Source organism: Acomys russatus, chromosome 11, assembly GCF_903995435.1.
Source record: "Acomys russatus chromosome 11, mAcoRus1.1, whole genome shotgun sequence".
Taxonomy (NCBI): domain Eukaryota; kingdom Metazoa; phylum Chordata; class Mammalia; order Rodentia; family Muridae; genus Acomys; species Acomys russatus.
The window spans coordinates 15391349-15413977 of NC_067147.1; the positions used below are offsets into that span (position 1 = coordinate 15391349).

Consider the following 22629-nt stretch of genomic DNA (forward strand, 5'->3'; position numbering starts at 1 on the left):
GATTTTAACCCCGTCCACTGTGTGAGGATACAGAGAGAGAAAGAGTAGTCTATGGACCAAAAAGTGGGCCACTGTGGGACGAGGATCTCATCACATTGATCTTAGAGTTGTCAATGTCCAGTACAGTGAGCGATAAGTGCTGCTAGTCCCCCTATGATAACTTTGTTATAGCAGCTTTAAGAGACTAACCCTGAAGTGTATATATTCGTATTAGCACACATATGGGCCTTGTCATGTGTGGTGATAGAGCATTATTATAGAAAACGGGTATTCCTGGAAGAACAGAACCTCTTTTCAAAGCACAAAAACAAAAGTTCTAAGATTACTAGTTACCTAAAAACCTGATAACGAACATCCAAAACAGCCTGTCAAAGAAGCTTGGAAGTTTCCAGAGTCACATGAAGGCCAAGACAAGCTTAAACCAGATAGAAAGATAATTTGGAATGAAATAGATTATGCAACAAAAAAGCCAAATATGAAAACAGAAATTCCAAGGGGACATATCTATCACCAAGCAGCCAATCAGATGCTGTGCTTCCTGCAGACTGCACTTGGACAGATGGTTCCCTTTCATGCTCACCTTCTGGTTCCCAAAGAAAAGTAGCTGTTAGAGAGGTCAAAAAATTGCATAAAAATGAACTACGTGAAGGAGTAACACAAGTCTGACAACATCTAAACTGTGTATGAAAGGTGCTTTCTGCTTGACTGGATTTTATGCCTCTCCCAGGACCACCCTTCTTGCCTATCTGACCAAATTGGGGAGAATCAAGTGAGTAAATAGCCTTTTTATGGCTACTTCTAAGGCTGTGGGAAGGCCTCTGTGATTTAGTACGCCTTTCTCTCCTTACTGCCAGTGACCAAGTTTGCAATATTACCTTAAGGATTTAGCATCTCAACTCGCTGTTTCTGACTCTGCAAGGTAAGGAAGATGAATTATTTACCATCCAGGAGGCAGCAGCTGTGCTGTCTTTCCAGGTCTGAGCTTCCCCCACCAGCAGGATTTACAATTGAAATCGGTTTTCAATCTAAACAGAAGTACAACGTTGACAGGTGAACAAGCCTAGAGAGTTTTTCTTCAGTGGAAAAAACATATCTGTGAGTATTTCTCAGTGGCTTTCAATGGCCATCCTAGAAATTCTGCAGAGATTGGTGTCTGGCCTCCTGGACACCTCCTCTGAGACCACTGACAAAGACTATGATACACACAAAATGAGAGATTTAGGTTAGGGACCAGAAATGCTTTGCTGATGGCCTATATTAGGGAGAGAGAGAGAGAGATCTGTGGAAATAGATTCTCTGAGGGTTCACGGGATAAGCATCGAGGGGCTCATCAGGGGTCTATTTCACACCTCAGAGAACATTTGGCAACGCCTTCAGATATGTTTTAGCTTGCCCCAAGTTGGTTCAGAAAGGAAACACTACCAGCATCTGATGGGCAGAGGCAGCTCCCTCAAAGGAAGACTTTTATGGTTCTGAGAATTAATAAGGTTAAGAACCCCTGACCCGAATTAAGAACTCACACAATATTAAAGATCAGTTAAATAAAGGCATTCTTGGGGTTCTTAACACAGTCGTCATCTACTCAAAGGCTTTCTATGGCTCGTTCATTCACTTTACATAGCTTCATAAAATAAAATCACCTTCCTCTTTCTGTCTACTGAAGATTTAAAAAAAGGCTGCTCTACCACCCAAGTAAGAACGCCGTAAAGATTGCATCTCCCCTGACCCCCAAATGCTTTCCTTATATTTCTCGGTCTTGATTCCAGTGTTTGTTTTTGGAACCAGATCAAGTTCCCCTTCATCCTAAAAACCTTTGGGGCTAATAAAATGACCGCCTGTTCACTAATCTCTCTACAGCAGCGCACGATATAGACAGCGCAGCAGTGTCTTGTTGGGCATTTATTACATTTTAGACTCACCGTGTCTATGCGACTGGCCGATTAGATCATAAATTCCTTGCTGGTTGGGTTGTTGCTTCATATTGGTTTGTAAACACACAATCCATTATCATCTTGCAAGAAGGAAGGACACCATAAAGGTTCATTCGCCATATCACCAGCGGATTAGAGGGACTTTAATTGTCAATTTCTCTGAAAGTCGGAAGGAAGCGTCTGTAAAACTCCATTGAATACATTCTTGTTTATAATGGTGCATACAATGAGCTCACCGTGGACTCTGATTCCTGGCCTTCATAAGATGAGACATCGGCATGACTTCTTATAATAAATAAGAAGTATTTAAGGCCTTTCTATATTGTTAACGGAAAGGGGAACAGTAGAATATCATAATGAAGAGAAATAATTTTATAATAGTGAAGCGCCGTGTTATTAGTCAGGTTTATTAGTTCTGTGGACAAGTATCCCAAAGAAAGGGGCAGAAATTCGATCAATTAAATGGGGTGTACATAAATTTCACTTAATAAAGCTGACTAAATTACTTCTGGAAAGAGAGCTATAGGGAAACATAGTTTTATTAGTTCCAGTGGTGGGAGAATTTGATGGTCTGATGAATACTTTTCAATTTCTAATTTGAGTTTCCTACAAAATCCTTTAGGAATACCTAGATACGGAGTGAGCTGCCCAAGGAAAAAAATGAGAAACCAACTGGCCTATGGCCAGTAACAGTAAAGGTAAATACGACTACTTTCTCCATTGACTTTGAGTAGATTTTAATAAATTACTTAACTCTTTGAGCCCATTATTAAAAATAAGAATATCGTGGTCAGAGATAACTAAGTTGGTTAATGCATGCTCATCTAGAGAAGAGCCTGATACAAATAGCATAGGATACTTGGCCCGTAGGAACACACACTGCCATTACATAGTAAAGGTATTTCCATGTGTCTGCATCATACATGATTCAATGGATATGTCTGCCTTCAAAATATTTAATGGTATTTTACTGATTCAAGGATATTATTTAAAGAGATCTCACTACTTGTAATCTTACTATGTTTGCAGTAAAGGAAACAATATAAATGATCAGGGAATTGAATTACTGAGATGGTTAGGAATAAATTGAATTGTGTGACAGTCAAATAAGAATGTGTTTCTAACCTGTGATGACTGATTATTTAATGTAGTATACAAAGAATTTACATGAAAATATGCACATTTCTTTGATTTTCTCTTTAACACAGAAGCTCATAAACTTATGATTTGTAAACATTAGTTCTCTGAAAGATACATCACAAAAATTTTTTAAATAGTAAAATGTGATTTTGGGGAGGTAGAAAATATTTAGCCATGCTGTTCTTTTAAAAAGATTTTAATGTGACCCTTTTAAAAATGTATGAAAATTATTCATTTTTTTGAGTGGGAATAAAATGATGGTTTACGATTCAAGTAGACAGTAAGAAATGTTTTTGAAACCAAGTATTACATAAAATAAGCTAAAGATCAACTCCTTATATTCTGTTCTTTTTAAAAAATGCTCAAATTTGGCTTCATAGTTTCTCCACCTTTGCCATTAATGCTTTATAATTTATAAAAGACACATTACATACATGTTTTAATTTTGATAACTAAAAAACATCCCATGACTAATTTCACAGTCACCCCATACTATGGGGGAAAGGCCAGAGGTTGGATTATTTTGAGGCCTCATATTCAGTTTCACTATGAAAGAAATGAGCTTCTAGCCAGTTCCTCTGGATGGATAATATAGTTTGTGTTTTTCATCTTGATCGGCTTTGGTCCATACCCATAAAACTTTATGTTTAGTATTCTGTTTTATATCTATGAAATTATTATGATTTTATGCTGACTTCATAACCTTCAGAGAAACTGATCATAGCAAAAAAAAAAAATTTCCTACTTACAGGGAATAGCTTTCCACTGACCTTAATTTTAATGAATACATTTTAAAAGGAAAACATTCATTACCAATGGAAATAAGCCTCTCTGAAAGATTTTCCTACCAGCAATACCCTTTTACAAAAAACCAATTTGACTATAAAGATCTTAAGAAAGTTGCAACCGAAGATTCATCAGCTCTGTGTTTCCTGGAGTTCTCAATCATTCGGGACTAATCTAAAACTAAAGTTCCTGAGTTTGAGCTGCAAAAACTCCCATTTACTTGTTTTCCTTCCTAAATAAAGTGTGTATTTCTGGAAAAAGCCTATAACTTATGGGCTATAACCGGACACTAGTACCTAATATGGAATGTCTAACAGTGTAAGTATAGAATAAATCTCTAGTCAGAAAAGCTATTCATTGAAATAAATGCAGTGACAAGAAAGTTCAAAGCAGGAAAAGGCTCTGATCACTTCATAAAGACAACCATATTGCACTTGTTTAAGTCTCACCAGACTCACCATGGGGACCAACTTAAAAGCTTCTTACAAGTACTGAAAGCAAAGGTATGTAAGAGGCTAAGACTGGGGGTGAAAGTGGGAGGGAGGGAGGAATGGGAGGATACAAATGATGGGACAAAAATTGAGACTTAATCTGAATTAAAAAAAAAAAAAAAAAAAGAAGACTTAGGCCAGTGTGTAGTAGACACTCTAGGTAGAGGAGAGAATGATGAGAAAATACAACTACAATTTCCAACATCACAAGTAGAGGATGGATGAAGAAAAAAAGATGTGTTTGCAGGAAAATAGATTGCTTCAGAGACCATTGTGTCATGGGCTGTAAGCCAAGCTCACACAGAGGAGCATCACATGCTTCTGTCACATGTGGAGTTTAGAGAGGGAATATGAAAGAAAAAATAAAATGTACTTATTAATGATATGGAGGTGGGAAGAGAGGGACGGTTGTATAACAAGAGAGGGAAGATTGAGGGAGAATCTCATCAAGTCATGTGACATGCATGAAAGCCCATATGCTAGGAAAAAAAGATGGTTGTGACCAGGATCCTTCTCTACTGGAGAAAGTATAACTAGACATACCTTGCTTTAAATAAATACGAGGAATAACTTCCTTCTAGAGAGATATGATGGAGGACTTTGAGTTTATAAACGGAGGGAGGCTTTGGGGAGGAGAGGGGAGGTGAGAGGGTGGGACTGGGAGGAGAGGAGCTTCCTACAGGTTGTAAAGGTTGCAAATTAATTAATTAATGGGAAAAAAGCTATGTTGTGGATATTGCTTTTTCAATGTAATTACAGCTCCTTAACATTTTGAAAGTGCAGTCTAAGGAAAAAGAGCTAATTCCACTTTTTATTTAGTTCTGCAAAATACAATGTGGATGTGTGGATCTAGGCTCATTAGCAATTTTTTCATTTTGCCAAAAATAAAGTACTTACTGTGAAGGTGGTAATTCTCAACGGTTTGTGGTGCACATTACGTTGCTCAATTTTTCTGTTTTTGTTTTTTAAACTTCTGATGACCCCAAGTATCATGTGATTCACAATTTCCATTTAAAAATAAGAAGAGAGTGAGCATGTGATTTGTGAGCCCATTGGAAAGCTAATGGAAAGGCTTTCTAGTGACTCAAAGAAAGCACCTAGGTTGCAATGGCTCCCATGGAGTTGAACTACCTTAAACATTTATTACGGTTCAATGAACATACTTCTTCTTTCATTAGACATCATGGTAATGCTCCTTTAAGATGTGTTGACATGCAACCATGATCCTTCAGATGAAGCCAGAGCACCTGTATGCATTAGCTATATGTCTTCAACAGTCAATGCATTGAGAAGAGTTCCATGCGTATTGTCACAGGTGAAGAAGGGAAAGAAAAGATGGGCAACTTGGCTGAAGATTTACTACTAAATCCTGTTTAAATGGAAATTGGTAGTATTTCATTATTTTTATTTTCTTTTTTTTTTGAAACAGGGTCTCATGTACTTCTGGCTGGCCTGGATCCTGCTATGTAAATAGGATGACTTTGCATTTCTGTTTCTCCTGCCCTCATCTCCCGGTTGCTAAGGTTCCTGGTGCACACAAGCTTGTTCATAGGATGCTGGCGATTGTACCTGGGGCTTTGTGCTTACCAGGCAAGTGCATTACCAACTGAGCTCTATCCTTGTCCCATTTAAATTCTTAATATGAGCCATTCTATACTCAAAGTGGAAATGAAAAATGCTGAGTTAATACACTGAACCTCTCACCAAACAAACATTTCCTTAATCATGTGGTTGACAAAAGCACTGGCTAACAATGGGTAGTATTTGTCCACTTATTTCCAACTGGGAGATACTAGTCAGCTCAGGCTGGGTATCATTAGATTATCTTGGTGTAAGTTAGGGAGCTAATAGCAATTAAGTACAAACCAAAGGTCTGCTTTAAATTCTAATGTTTTTACTCTGTGAACTCTCAAGAGTTATCACATTTGTGTATACCATATGTATGTACCATACAACTACAGTTTTAAAGGTTAATCTCCTTGTGTAAATCTATTAATCGTGTGTATCTTTCAAAGGGGCATACACCTTTAATGCCAGCACGGGGAGGCAGAGGCAGGAGGATCGCTATGAATTTGAGGCCAGCTTGGTCTACAAAGTGAGTCCAGGACAGCCAGGGATACACAGAGAAAACAAACAAACAAACAAACCAAAAATTCAAAGTGCAAATGATATATTTTCCCAGAGATAAGCAATTCAGAACATCTTTGGTGTATAACAAATTGATTAAGATGTCCTATTTTGTTCAATCAATTTCAGATTAGGTAGGTATAAAAGAAGATAAAGTCATCTCCATCAGACACACAGACCCTATACAAGCAGCTTAGCTAGAAGGGGAGAGGTACCACTAAGGTCAGGGAATTCATTCCTCCATTTGAAACCCCAGGATGGACAAAAGGTTTAGTTTCCACAGGAGCATCTTGGGGCCTTCACTAATGCTTCTTTTTTGTTCCCTGTTGGTTTTTAAGACAAGGTTTATCTGTGTAGCCCTGGGTGTCTTAGAACTCTCTTGTAGACCAGTCTGGCCTCAAACTAATGGAGCTCCACCTGCGTGCTGGGATTAAAGGCGTGTACCACCACTGCACAGGTCACTAATGCCTCTTATGCTCCCACGTTGTCTGCTAAAGAGCTGAGCAAAATGTTAGAATCTTTTTAAGGTCTAGTGTCCCCAATCTGATCATCTGCTGGAATCATTTAAGTGTGTGAAAATACCAGTGCACAGCTTGTCCACAGGCTCTGACTTAATGGATCTGAGGAGAGGCCATGGGCATCAGGTAACTTTAAAGATTCTCAAGTGCTTCTCTGGAGAATCATTGAGTGCCACCAACTGAAAGACAGTGAGAACTAGTTCTCGGTTTGATAAGCCACAGGTACTCTAAGCGGCTTAAACTTGGAAATATGTAGTATTTCCAGCTGGTTTATAAATTACTTAGGTCCTCCAAATTTCTATCCAACATTGCTCTTGGGATAAGACTACCCTAGAGTCTATTGACCTATATTTATATTTCACATTCACAGAAAGTTACACTCACAAAACAGCTTTCTAAGTTATATTAAAAATGTTCTCTATCTGTAATTCCTACTAATGAGCTAGAAGATTTTGCTTTCTTCCTATGCCTATATGGATTTAACAAATACCCAGAAGTGTTCTACAGTGAGTACTAGCATTAGCATCTTTTGTGCAGTCTGTGAAATGATATTACAAATATGTTTACAAGACTATGGAAATAAATACAATCAAAGAGCTATCCACTCTATGATAACAACTATGTATATTACTAAAACTGGATTTTTAAAAACATGAGTCAGGTGGTGAATACCATTTATTTAATCCCTTCATATTTTTGTGATATTGCCAATTCAAGTTTATATTGAAAAGAATATTAATGCTGATGAAGAAACTACTAGGTATTTGTGTATTATTATTATTATTATTATTATTATTATTATTATTATTATTAGACACAGAAGAGGTTAAGTAATGCACTCAAGGTAACACAAGTTAAAAATGGAATTGAACATAAATTTATTTGATTCTTATTTATTTCCCTGATTATTTTAAAAACTAGTGTGGGAGTCTGGGTATGGTGGTGCCTACCTATGATTACTGCGTTCATGGAGACAGGAGGATGAAAAGTTCAATGCGGGCCTCTGTCCCACAATGAATTCAAGACTAGGCTGAACTATAAGACCTCAACAAACAAACAAACAAACAAGCAAACAAGCAAATAGCCAATTAATTAATTGGTTCACTTATTTTAATTTGCAAACTCAAAAGATTCATCTCAATATCAGCAGTTGCTGCTTCAGGCTCCATACTCAGATTGCTAAGGGATTCTAACATCTTTATTGCCATCAGTAAACAGGCAGGTACTGAGCCAGGGCAAAGTAGGAAAGTGAAGAGCACTAACAGGGTAGCTATTAATTACTAAAATATCCTATAAGGGGCTTGCCTGATGAATAAGATAACATCATTGTATAAGACAAGCCAATTCTGAAAGTCTGAAACTTAAACACCATTTAGGAAAAGATGCTCTGACAAGAACTGCTTTTTTTTTTTTTTTTTTTTGTCTTTTTTTCTTTTTAAGAGTGTCATGTCTAGTTTCACAGCCTAGAAGAAATCCACTTCCTTAAAAAACAAACCCTAAAATAACATTAAAAGGCTGAAAGAATGAAATGAAAACAAGTGTCAGGTTGCTAATATTGGCTTTTTGTGCTATTCCCTGGGAGAGGGTTGCTATCTATAAAAGGGGTCATTAAACTAGTTCAGACCCTGAGCTTCTCTCAGGCCCCAGAGAGCTCTAGCAGGGTGTCTGTCCCCAGAGGCACTTCCTGTGCCCTACTGTCCTTGTCCTTGGACCTATTATTCAGTCTATGCCTCATCTATCCAAGTCTGTGTGCTATGAAGATCATTCTATATGTCTGATTGTATGGGACGGTGAGTCATGGTGAGGGAGAAATGGCAAGCTGGGCTTTTCCCATGACCAGTGAGTACTGCAAGAGGGCTGCACGTGGAATATCAGGATGGCATTGGCAAAGAATGAGGAAGACCGTTAAGCAGTTCCAAACTACCCAAATCAGCAGTAGATGAGAAGCCTCTTTAAAAAAAATATAGCTAGGTGTGGGGGTACACACCTTTAATCCTAGCACTCGGGAGGCAGAGGCAGGCAGATTGCTGTGAGTTTGAGGCCAGCCTGGTCTATGAAGAGAGTCTAGGACAGGCAAGGTAACATAGAGAAACCATGTCTCAAAAAGCCAAAACAAAAACAACAAAGCAAAAGAAAACAAAAAAAACCCCACATTTATATTTTACTTCATTTTACGAAATATTTCATATATATATGTGTGTGTGTGTATATATATATATATATATATATATATATATATATATATATATATATATATATATATATATATATATATATACATGAATGACTGTCCATCAATAGTAAGGAAAAGTTACAAATGTAAGGAAGAAATGACATCTAACCTTAAGAAATTTATAGTCCCAAGGAAAGGAAGGCACATTTAAAATGGTATGCGTACGTATTACTGCTGTTACAAACATGTTCAGAACATGTATCATCTTTGTTTTTGGTAAAAGATTTCAATCACAGAAAGGCTACCCAGTCTCTTCTAAGTATTTCTAGCCTTTAGGTTACATGTAAATACACCCATTATACATTTTCCCTTAATCAACCTTTCTCTTGAATCATTTTCAACTTCTCAGAGTTAAAATATATGATAACAGATATTTTGGCTAAGTGGAATATTCACTCAGTAGAATCTCTCAGAATTTGTAGAACAATAGATGTAATGAGTTTTCTGAATCCAGAATATGTAAATGAAGCCATATTAAAAGTGACTTAAATCTCACTTACTTGTTTCCCCACCTGAATAAGACTCTGGTCCTTTCAGACTTTCATATGTGTCTTTCTGGAGATTCTGAGTATATCTTTTATTCATTTCTACTACACTTTCCTTGCTTTCCTTTCAAGTTCCCTGGATGGTCATCACCAATAGCACTAGAATGGGGCTGGCAAAAAGGAGGGAAAAAAAAATCAGTTCCCTGGCTTAGACTCAGCTCTTTATCTGAACCAATGGGAAGCCACAGACTTGCCTATTTCCTTGCAATTCCTGGGATCAATCTAAACAAAGTAAGCAAGGCCAGTTCTTTTTCCTGAGGAAGAAAGAGTTGGTTCTGGCAGCGCAGTACCTAGTCTTCACATTCAGTTTTATACATTCAGAAGATGGGGTACTTAGCACATGTTCCTAGCTACTTTTTTTTTTTTTATCTAAAATTTAATCAGTTTTCCTGCATTTTTATTTGCAACATTAGTCAACTCTCTCTAGTGTTCTATCCACATAATGCTTTTCACAGACTCCCACATAGATGGATGGCAAGGTATTTTTCTCTTTCTCTGGCACTTCTTCCTTTCCCAAATCTAAAACTATGGGTTTTTTTTTGTGCTCTGTGTCTCTTGCAGTCATTCACGAAGATCATTTTCTGGGTGTTTTGGGTAGCATTTCTCTTCAGAGCTTACCCATAGCTGCAGGGTGTTAGCTTGACCTCAATGAGCTTTTTCTTATTTTATTATAACCTTCCCCGAGGGTTTACCTTAGGAACTTGCATTTGGCTAGATCCTTCCAGGCAAATTAATTTATATAAAGAGGTCTCCTAACCCCATTAGTTCACTAGGCACATACAGACTCACTTTAAACCCATAATGCAAATTAGACAGATGAGAGTTCCCTAAAGTATATAAAAGTGCTTTATGTATCTAACCATTTTAGCAATGTTCCACAGAGGGGAAAGCTGTCTTGAGGGCATAGCATTTCAGACACATGTGTAATTTTGACACTGTGAAAGAAAGGTAGTTTAAAAAAAAAAAACAGTTTGAGGGAAGTAAGAAAACAGAAATGTTTACCAGCTTTGGTTTCTTGCTGCCTATGATGCAGTATGGTCTGATACTAGAAAGGAGTCTGGAGGCCTCAGTAGGAGAGTTCTCAGTAGGCAATGACCAGGAGCTGGTAGTTTCTTTTACAACAGAAGTTCTTGTGTGTATAGCTTCAGGGAAAGTATGTTTGGGAGAGGCATCTTACCATGCTACACACACTAGTTTGTCTGAGAAGTTATTAATACAAAAGCAGAAACAGAAGAACAGTAGGCAAGAAGCAATGAAGGCCTAAGGTGAAGGACATGATTATGAAGAGGAAAAGAAGGTTGACAAAGAGATGGTCCCCAGTCTTGGTGATCTATTATAGACACTAAAGGAGATTAGTGCCTTTGTCACTGCTGGATGAATAGGTCATTATCTCAGGTCATGAGGCCCAAACAGATTAATTTTGAAAGCATTTTAAAATGTCCCCTATACACAGCCAACACTTCAAGCTCTAGATCTGTGGTCCTGACACTTTTAGGGCTGGCTGAGCTCTGACTCCAGAGGGTAACCAAGGTCAGCGTGCAGTCTGCAGAGCTGAGCTTGCAGCAAGTTTCCAAGCGATGTTAAGGTTGTCAGGTCATGGCATGCATTCTGAAATCAGATAACCAGTTATCACTGTGTATATAACTAGGCAACATTGTATACACAGATAGAAGAGGATGCAGACTGAAGAGGTAATCATAGATGGCAGGCTCCCTGAATTTGGGTATATGGCAGAATGGAGACTACCATGATAAGAGTCACAAGAATGAGGGAATACAGTAGCTCTTTGGAAGACAAGAATACCAAAAGAAGATAGAATGAAAAAGTCGTGTTTGATGAACGAAGATCATATATATGAAAAACAGCATGGAAAGTGAGGTGCTATGGTGCAGGAAGCCGTAATATTGCAGGAGACAGGAACTGACAGAGTGGTTAAGGCTAGCTCTATTGAGAATATCATAAAAATAAAGCCTCAAGGTACTTTCAGATCTAGGTGTACATAGAGTCCTAGGTCAGCCACTACCCTTTCTTATCTTTCTTATTCTCAGTCAAAGGTCACATTCAGAGTGATGAGCTTGTGGGGAGCTCCAGATTCACAGTGCAAAAGGCACAAGTGCTCTGGTACACTTCCTGTCCTAGGGCAATGATGACTCCACCCAGGGAGAGATACTGTAGGCTTCCAGAGGTGAAATCAAGAGAGGGTTGTTTCTTTTCATAGTTGCTTGTCAAGAAAGTAACTCAGCAAAGTCTACATGCCTTCAGGATAAAAATGATGCCTACTAAGAGTTTAGCCAGCGTTTTCTTTCCTCAGGAATTACCCTCAGCCCTACCTTCTCAGAGTGTGCTTCTTAAAGAAATGTTACCATCTTTTGTGTGCCTGCTAAGCATGCCGTCTTAACTCTATCCAGATCTCTGAAGCAGAAGACGCATCTTTAACAATATCCCCAGGTGACATCTATGCTTTATGAAGCACTCATAAAGGTGTTAACTCATTTCATGTACTCAATACCAAGAAGCATAGATTGCTATGAGGAGACTGAGGTATAAATCCACTAAAAATAGACATTAAGTCATAGTTAATGAAGGTAGAGTTAGGACATACACCTAGATAATCTGGATCCACAAACTCTGATATCAAAAAATTATTATTATGCCCTTAACTCTTACTTAGTTGTCACTCCATAACTTCCCCCCATGGAAGTGGCTTTTGTTCAGTGCTTCGAAAGTACCATGATCTCCCAGTTAAGTGTTTGTCTCTACCATTTAAGCCACCCTTTTCAATGTAAACTCCTTCTCACTCTTCATAGTTCAGCTCACAGCCAATTTTTCAGAAAGTTGTTTTTAACACCACAAGACTTGATACCTACTCTTACAGTGCCATGTGCTTTTCACCCATGGCAATCTGTAATTATGAATTGTATGTATAATTTTGTCCCTCTCAGGCAGCCAGCGCCACATGTGATTTACTTCCCACTAAACTCACAGTGGGCCATACAGCGCCTGACATTGAGCAGACATATTATTTACCTGAGAGAACATGTATTTGAATGGCTTTGAATTGTATCTGTGTCATGTGATATGTACCTCATCCACATCAGCACAGTCAATAGCAGCAATCAGAACTGAGCAACCACATTCCCCAAGTCACCAAAAGCTCCTGCCTCTCAAACGGTGGTATCAAGTTTGATGCGAAATTATAAACATCCAATGATGCCTACCTCTCCCTCAAACACCCAGATAAGCATCAGAGGCTTTCTGAAGCTGTGAGGATGCTTGAAACACATTTCTGGCTTTCCAGGACCCAGAGCTTTCCCTTAAAATCTCCCCCTTAGAATCCGTGGAAGATAAATCCAGGATTCCTGACCTGTGTCAAAATCCATTTGCTCAAGTTCCATGTATGACATGAAACTCTGTATTTACAGGACATGCATGTATCTTCCTGTGCATTTTCTCATTCTTCCTTTTTATTTAAATGTTTTAAGTAATCTCCAGACTGCTTACAATGTCTAACACAGTGTAAATGCCATATCAATAACTGTGCCACATTGTTTAGGGAATAACAAACATAAAAAGTCTGTATCTGTGTAGCAGAGCTACAATCTAAGGTTTTTCAATCAATGGTTGCTTAAGTTTACAACTTCTGAGCTCAGAGACCTCACTCTGCCTGCAGCTTTTGTGACATCAAGGGTGAAGCTGAGGATCTTAGGTGAGTCCTCTCAGTTTGCAGGGAGCTCCTGAAAGGAAACTTGGGCTGTTCCAATCCATATCCTTTACCTACACACAGCCTGTTCTTTTTGGAGCTCTGCTCATTAGGGACCTTTCACAGGCCTGGATTGCTCAGCAGGACAAAGAATGAGTCTTGATTTCATCGAGGAACTCTGCCATAATAATCCCATCTGAAAACTTCGAGATTGCCATACCACATTAAAGGCACATTCTGCTGTGATTTGATGTAGCGCCTCCCTGAGTTATCCTCACTCCTATGGTCCTATGGTCCCTGTGTGGTGTTATAATATACTGAGGAGACAAAAAGCTCAGCATTGAGATGGCTGTTGTGGCACCTGCAAAATAGCATGCAAAACGCTACCTTGAAAAAGGGTTCAATGTTTCTCGGGTTTTCTGAGTGGCTGCAATCAGCTTTAGGTGTCACCAAGTGACTGCTGGCCCAAGCATACACGATGAAGCCCAGGGCTCTTCATTGAAGAACAGCTACCCAGTAATCTGCCATACACTTCTTTGATGGTTCCCTCCACTCATCCATTTTCTGTTAATATTTTTGATTGGAAACAAATACATTATAGTGTAAACTCAAGTCATGAATTAGAGATACTGAGGCCCACCTTAGAGCATCTCAGACTCAAAGCTCATACAGAGGAGAAACTAAAGTGCAATTTACAGGTTTATTTTTGAGAGACGGGGGTAATGTAGAAATTTGCAATTTTCAGACGTCATCTTCAAAACTGCTTATATTGAACACATTCATAAATGTCTGAGCATAACTGAAATAGGCCTGGACATATGCTGGCCAATTCTAAAACAGAATTAAAATCAGCGTGGCCCAAGCATGTTGCACTAGCCACTGGTTAAAGCCTGCCAAATGTTACACAAACGTCTTTTAAGGAGTAACTCTAATAAAATCTTAAAGTTGAAATGATGAAAAACAAACCTCACATTATGCTTTAGAGTACAAGAGAGGCACAGAAGTGTTTCCTAAGGTGTTGGGAGGCATTGGTCCCTTCATATCGGTCACATTACTGCACATCACTCTGACTTCCATCCCCACTTCCACTCCTAGCCTTGGGTGTCCTGAAATCTCAAGGAACTCCTCCTCAGACCAGCCAAGACGGGGAAAAAAAGGGGATGAAGGGTGTAGAAAAATAACACTCCCTCCATTCTATTTTTCTTTTCTAAAGTTTTTCCCCTTTAAAATATGGACTTAAACAAGGTGACCCAGACTCAGAGAGACAAGGATTGCATTCTCTCTCACATGTAGATTTTATAAGATTGTGTAAGTATGTTACAGACTAGGAAACTATATAGGAGACTGTGAGAGGGGGGAAAGGGTTATTGAGGGAGGGGGGAGCAACAGGTATGTGTAACAGAATAGAAAGGAGGCTGATAGAAGTAGAAGATCCCCAGAGGGCAGGTGGGGTAGAGCGGAGCAAAGACAAGAGAAGAATCAACAGAAACAAACTTTTCTTGAAATGCAATAATAAAATCTAATACACTGCATGATAAGTAAAATATTTTTATAAAAGCACAGTGGATTAAATATAGCAGTGTGAATAAATACATACACACATAATTTAATTGGAGTTATGGAAGGTCTTTACTGCAACAGATGAGCAGGAGGTGGGCCCCAATACTGAGGGAATTTAGCACAATTTGTGTACTCACAGATTAATGAACAATTGAATTTCTGATATGGTACCTAGGACTCATGCAGTAATTTAGTTAGGAAGCCATGATCAGTATATTTCAATAGATCATTCAAATCTGCAAATCCATTACGATAGCATATACTATGTGCAGGAATATTGTACAGTACAAATAAGAGAATTTTGCTGGTTGACAAGAATTCCTGCAATTTCTTGGCCTGGCTCTGTCAATTTTCCATACACTGACACCTAAATTGATGGTGATAGTCAGTCACTAACGTGTCTTTAAAGAATTAACATTGGAACCCAGGTCTCCTCAACAGTTCTTAATTTAAAGTGCCTTGAATTAAGTTCATGCTATCTCATCAACTCTTTTTTTCTCCTTGGTGACAGAGCAAGCCAGAAAAGCTCAAGCTTTCTTGATACATAAGCTCCTGGCTCAAAACCTTGGGCCACTTTCAGATTTCTCACTTTTAACTGATCATAGAGCCAAACTCTCTTTTGTTCTGAGCTGTGGGAAGATGATATCGAAGGCAAAGTCATGTGCCAATGAGAATGCTAAATTTATAGCAGCTGCCATGTTCAGTAGATAGCAGGTGTTTGCCCTGCCTGGAGTTTCATCCTGCCGTCCTTTTATGAGCCAGTCACTCCCAGCAAGCAAAGGAAATGGTGTGAAAAATGGCTCAGGAAGTCTGTCTCTCCTTCCCTCCTCTGTCTTTTGTAAGAAAGCCTATTATTAATTGTTATTGGGTACAGTAGAAAAATGATAAGACCAATAGTACGTTATAATTAGGCTTTGGAGACAGACAGACTTAGGCTGATTCTGAGCCCAAATATATGCACTAGTTTGAGGAGCGCAAGGAAATCATTTAAGCTCCTTAGTCTTTCCTTGGAAATGCAATTTATAAATTTATATAAATTAAATGTCACACCATGAAGATTGCATTTGGAAACCTTTAGGATACAAACATAATGTTTGATGCGGTTGCCATTTTTTCCTTATTGAAAGGTAGAATTAAAAAGATAAGATTGAATCAGAGATTTTAGAATGCATTAAGAGTAGAAGGCAGAAATCTGACCACAGCTTTTAAAATTGGCTCACATTCCCCTTCCGTTGACATCAGACTGATATAATTAATTGCAGTATCTTCCAAAAATGGCCAATGCGCTTAAGAAGCACTGTCTTCTATTAATGACCAGGGATGCCTGTCTTGCTCCTATTTATAAATGTGGCATACCAGTGTCCATACAGATTTTAAAATGGGCCCTGATGTGTAGAAGGTAATGTAGTTTAATGGGAAGGTTAGGCTGCAGAGACAGCCAGCCCGTGTTACTCCTTTCTGACTGTGGGGAAGCAGCTGAGATCTAGGACCACATTATCTGTTTTTTAACTGTACCACATCGGCTTCTACCGTCAGGAATTGGGGCTGTGCGAGACTTGCCACCTCCTCAGGTAGAAAGGCGAGATTATCATGACTTGTGCACGAAGTGGGGAAACATTATCTGTAAGCACCCAATGAAAAGGAAAACATTTATTACAATCTAGGACAGCCCGTACATAGAGACCCTGACTAGCCGTTTCAGCTGTAAAAACAGAATGGTTTAACAATATGAAAGAATTTCACTTAAAGCCTGACACAGTGGGGCAAGCCTATAATATCAGCACTCAGGGAGGCAGAGGCAGGTGGATCTCTGTGAGTTTGAGGAAAGCCTGGTGAACAAAGTGTGTCCAGGACAGCCAAGGCTACACAGAGAAACTCTGTATTGAATAACCAAAAAAAATTTTTTTTAAACTTAAAAACTCACTCTGGCCACATTGTACTACTATACCTAATGTGTATATTTAACCATTGTTTACCCTCATATATACACATGTATTAAAGGTAAAGAGCCTTTCAATTTCTGAGATTAAAAACACTTTAGAGACATCTGAAAAAAAAATAGATGATATCTTTAAGATGGAAGCATACCTCAAAAGTTAATAACAATTTTGTGACTAAATGAATGCACCTTTGCCTACTAAACTAGTCAGGAATATTTGCTATAAATAATTGTCTTTATAGATGTTGTCAAGGTTGAGGGAAGAGGAAAGAATTGCATAAAAGGAAGAAGACATGGCCCTTGTGCTCCTTTGAGGCTACACCATAAAGATCACTACAAAGAAAAGATTACAGATGTCATATAAAATGGGCATAGTGTGTTTCTGATTGTACAACTTGTTATGCATAGATTTCAAAAGTCTGTATCAATCTGATTACTTCTTTAGTATTTCTGGGTCAAGTCCTGATTTTTTTCACATTTGGGTATATCTAATCTCCTAGGTGGATTTTTCCATTTTGGCCAGTGTTATGTGACCCTGTTTATCTAGATCACATTGTCAGGATTATTATGTTTACCAGTTGTAAACCTTTCTGAGTTCCAGACAAGCCATCTGTTTTAATACTTTGATCATCATAACTGAGGTTTTTGACCACTTCTGTCAGTCAGTGCTTACATATCTTCATCTCATCTCCCAAACCTCACCCACTGCTCCTTTCAAGCTAAGTGATTGACAATTCCAATTCAGACCATTCAGCTATTACTATATATTTTGCCACTTTCTTAAAACTATGATTACCCTCCTCCCCCACTGTTGGATTATCACAGCACAGAAGTTTCTTTTATATTGGATAGATGTGGGAACACTGGTAAAACCGAGCAGAATAAAATGAATTAATTAGCCAGAATGTATGTATGAAATCTCCCCCTCTCAACCTTAAAAACAGTAGTGATCAAAGTTTTGGGTACTAACACCATGGAGATACACCTCGAGAAATATTGCCATTGAAATATTTGAAAACAACACCCAAGCAGAAGAAAAGGCCATTTCATTTTGCTCTCTGGCAGAGAGTTTTGCTCCTGAGATCCTCTGGAGTTTCTGTGGCAGAATTCTAGGTTTCTATTGGTACTTAAGAAATTGTATTTTATACTGCATGAGCACCTGCGAGATTATGTCTAGCCTGGGGAGGACTTGTTCTTCTCAGAATATATCCAAAGGCTCATTTACCCCAAGATAGCTTAAAGACTCCCCTTTGAAGCCATACAGACAGACTCAACCCAGAACATTTGAGGAAAGATTAATGATGGAATACAGCTAAATAAGAATGTCAGTCCATATGTAATAGCTCTGTTGCTTCTATGGGTAACAGACCCATTCTATTACTTAGCAATCTTTCTAACAAATTACACTATTTCTTCATGATTACTCATAGCATAGAGCCCTGCCTATTTGTCCATCAATCAACCACTCAGTTAGAAAATGCAGGTAGATTTCCTTGTTTCTAATAGCTGAGTGGTATTCCATTGTGTAAATGTGCCACAGTTTCTTTATCCATCTAGGTTCACCAACCCACCCACAAAAACTTCGACCCAAAATGTACTCTACCTACAAGATGTGCAGGGATAAAGAAAGAGGAGAGATTGAGGGAATGTCCAAACAATGCCTGACCCAACCTGAGACCCATCCCATGGGAGAGAGCCAACTCGTGACACTATTAATGATATTCTGCTATGCTTACAGACAGGAGCCTAGCATAGCTGCCCTCTGAGAGCCTCCGACCAGCAGTGAATCCATAAAGCCCAGTGTCATGGAGTCTTGTGCAAAAGTGGGGGAAGAATAGAAGGACCTGAAGGTGACAAGAGATCCACAAGAAGACCAACAGAGGGGCTTTCAGAGACTGAAGCACCAACCTAGGACCATTGACAGATTGGACCTAGGCTCCCTACACAGATGTAGCCAATGGGCAGCTCTAGCTTCATAAAGGTCCCCTAGTAAGGGGAGCAGATGCCGTCTCTAACGGGGACTTTGTTGCCTTCTTTTTGATCACTCTTCTCTGGCGAGGTTGCCTCACTAGGCCACAGGGGAAGAGAACTGATTTAGTCCTGATGCAACTTGATGATCTATGGCGGGCGAGTGCGTGGGTGGCCTCCACTTTTCTGAGTAATAGGGGAGGAGGGTTGGGGACAAAGAAAGGAGGGTGGAGCTGGGAGGAGAGGAGGGAGGGAGCTATGATCAGGATGTAAAGTGAATTAATTAAAAAAGAAACGTAGGTAGAAGATGTGCTATAGGCCAGTTTGGTGTTGGTTCAAGAGTGCACTCAACAATTGCAGAACCCCCACTGGTGGGTTACTCTTGCTTTGGAGATTGAAAGTGCTGACATCTCTTACCTGGAAGCTCACTGGAAGTTAGAACATTTGTCTTGCCATAATTCACTCCTATATGCTTAGGAGACCTCACAGCAAGCAGTCTAGGCACAGCTAATAACTATTAAGTGAATACAAAGAATACCACAGAGATTCAAATTGCAAATGTCAAGATGATATTGCCGCACAAACGAAATGCCCACGGCTGCTGATTGAATGAAGCTCTTCCATTTGGAGAGCACTGCTGAATAAATGCCACTGAGATCCAACCAATGATGCACATTAGTGAGCTGCAAATTTGACTCAATAGGGACAACAAACTGAAGTGTGACATGACACAGCTGCAAATCTTTCTGTACATGATTGATACCAGAAAGAACTGGGTTAGGACTATAGGGGAGAAAGACTACCTCTCCACCACATCCTTTCCTTAGCAAGCAGTAATGGTGATGGCAAAGGACTGGGGGGAATGAAAAGCATGCTGCCCAATCATAGATATCCACCATGCTCCATCATACAAAGCAGGCAAGCCCTTCACCCAGTTTAAGCTAATGATTCATCCGTCTGTTTTCCCTGAACCTCAGAGGGCTGCTCAGTTTGATGAAGCTGAGACCAAAGTCAGCCACTGGATCCCTGAAAACAAAATGTCATGCTCAAAAGAGACAGGACAAATGTTTCATTCTATCTACTACTAAACTGCCACTTAACTGCAAAAATGAGAATTTTTTCCTGTAAGTTCCGAGGAAGTTATTTGCGTTTTATATACTGGTGAGTCTGTTAAATAAGCAAATGGGCATTTTAATATTCTGTGGTGGTCTTTCTTGTTCCAGTACCTCCATAAAAAAGCACTCCCCTCCACATAATTTTCTTCTTGGGGAACACCTGTCTGGGGAGTTCTTGGAGGCATAGCTTCTGAGTATGCATAAGGCCAAGCACACAATTGGTGCAGTGAGTCTTTTGGAAGTCACATTTGTCCCTGAGACTTCAGTCACCTGCAGACTGCATGCCTCATTGGCTGCAGCATCTCAGTCTTGACAGTGTAGAATAAGTTTTGGAATCTCATTGAGTGTCACGTTTTGACTTGAGAGTTCAAACAGTGTAGTAGTCCATTTAATGTTGAAATGCCTTGTACTTTCTGCTGACTGTGGACTCTTTCCTTTTGTTGCTTGGCAGCTATAATCCATCTTTTGGGGTTTGGGATACTTTATGGGAAAGGAAGGACATACTAAATAAACTAATGTTAAGCACACATCCCTATTCTAATTCATAGACCATGCCCACTTCCTTTGCTATGCAAGTGCGCGCGCGTGCACACACACACACACACACACACACACACACACACACACACATTCCTGGAATCCCTGTTACAGTCATAAACCACAGACATACCCACAAGGCAGCAAAATTCCATGACCACCCGTGTCAAAAATCAAGCCAGGCTGAAGATGCAAAAAAGGTGGATATGATACCAGGTGGATGTGTAATCAGTAATAAGAAATACATTGAGCCCCATTATGAAAAGAAATTCCCCCAATTGTTCAGGACACCCCCTCCCCCTTCCATCCACTGATTTATTAACCCTGAACAAAGATGTAACTGCAGGGTCTCAGAAACTTGTTTTTTTTTTCTTTTTCTTTTGTTTTTGGCATTTGATTTGGCTTTGAATTTCTTCTTATGTAGTCACACCATTCATTGGCCATTTTCTTTGCTCAGTTGCCCATCGTTTCCCTTCCACCCCTCCAGAAACGAAAGAAGCCTTAGCTTCTCAGTCTTAAGGATGAGACCTCTGCATTTTCTTTGCTTGTTTAGGGCAAGAAATGAAGTGCCGCCTCTTTAAGTGGCAGAAGCATGCAGGAGGAGCATACCTTTAATTTAGTGTTGGGATACCTTACTTGCACCCTGGCTGTTGTCTTATTGGAGACGGCAGCCTGCCTGAGATCCTCTAGCACTGAAATAATATCATCCAGCACGCATTTCTTATCCTGATTTCTCAACACACACAGATGGGAAAAAGTATAATTATAGCCCTTGTGGTTCACCTTCATTTCCAGCACGGCTCGGTGGGTCTGCAGGATCCCCTCAGCCTGGAGCAAAATATTGTCCCCGGGTGGGGAGAGGAGGATCACCCTGCCATACCTCCCAGGGGTGTGTAAGTCCGAATAGAGCTGGCTTTTGGACTGGTCCAGGGGGAAAAGGCTGCTGGCTAGGCTGCGCTCGATCTTGGCCAGGCTGTGGCTGGGAGCAACCAGGCGCTCCAGGTCGCCCTCGGTCTGGAAGCGGTTGAGCGCGCTGAGGCCGAAGGTGATGGTCAGGACTGCCGGCACGGTGAGGAAAAAGACCGGGTGCCGGCTCACGCACAAGCCCAGCCTGTGGCAGAATGACTGGAGCCCTCTGCGAAGCACCTGCCGCAGCATCCTCCACCAGATCCAGCTCGCAGGCGCTCCCGGCCGTCTTAAAAAGCACATGTGACATGTGTAAGCGCTGGGGCTACCCCTGTCTCCCCCATCCCATTCCCCCAGGGATTAACCTTCCCCCATTCCCACCTCCTCTGCCGCCTCCTCCCCACCCCCTCCCCGCGCACACCCCGCAACCGCTCCGCCCGGTCTTCCCCCGGCCCCACCTCCATGCGCTCTTACTACTCTTTCAAACACTGCAGCAAGTTGCAGCAAGGCCGGCAAGTCTCGGGAGCGCGCGTGGGGGCCGGACGGCGGGTGTTGCGGGGTGGTGGCGGGGCCCACCCGGTGTCCCTGTCCTCCCCGCGCCCTGGCCAGCCACGCGCGCTGCCTCTCACCGCATAAGCCGCGTCCCCTCGCTCTAGCCCTTCTTCATGTCGCTGCTGCAGTCCCCCGGCCTCCCTCACAGGAGGTGGCGGTTCTGTGCGGAGCGTCCCACAGATGTGGATTTCCTCTCTGTCCCGATGGGGTTTGGTGCCTAACTGGGACCATGTGCCTCGCGGTGTTGTAAGAAGCAGACATGTGCCCCGTGGCGCGGAGGGAGGGCGGGAGTAGAAGAGGGTGGTGGTGGTGGTGGTGACAGCAAAGCTATTCTCTTTTTAAGATGCTGATAGTTATTTTTAGAGTTTTGTTTTCCTTCTTCTGCCGGCTGGAATGAATGGGAGAGGAAAAGGGTGAAGGCGCTGCTGGCCCATTGGATCAGGGGCCATCAGAACCTAGGAGGGAGGGGCTCCACGCCTCCTCCAGGGGGCAGGTCTCTAGCTCCTCTTCACGCCATGCCCTCGAATTCTGTCTTTCCGCCAAAGAAGAGGGACCAGAGAGGATGATGCGGCATTTTTAAC

General features: G+C 40.5%; 1 protein-coding gene across 4 annotated transcripts in view; it reads right to left on the reverse strand.

The window, feature by feature from the left end:
• Ptchd4 (patched domain containing 4) overlaps positions 1 to 22341 on the reverse strand; it is a 180164-nt gene extending 157823 nt beyond the window's left edge. Inside the window, exons 1-2 of one of the 4 annotated variants that reach the window (XM_051152943.1) lie at positions 22126 to 22341; positions 21200 to 21785 (exon numbers count right to left, since the gene is read on the reverse strand). In XM_051152943.1, coding sequence (XP_051008900.1) covers positions 21200 to 21785; positions 22126 to 22130 — 591 coding nt within the window. In that variant the 5' untranslated portion in view covers positions 22131 to 22341. Of the gene's footprint in view, positions 1 to 21199; positions 21800 to 22125 lie in introns of those variants that run through there. The other 3 variants (XM_051152942.1, XM_051152944.1, XM_051152941.1) reach the window with 3 other exon arrangements.
• Between the last annotated feature and the right edge of the window lie 288 nt (positions 22342 to 22629).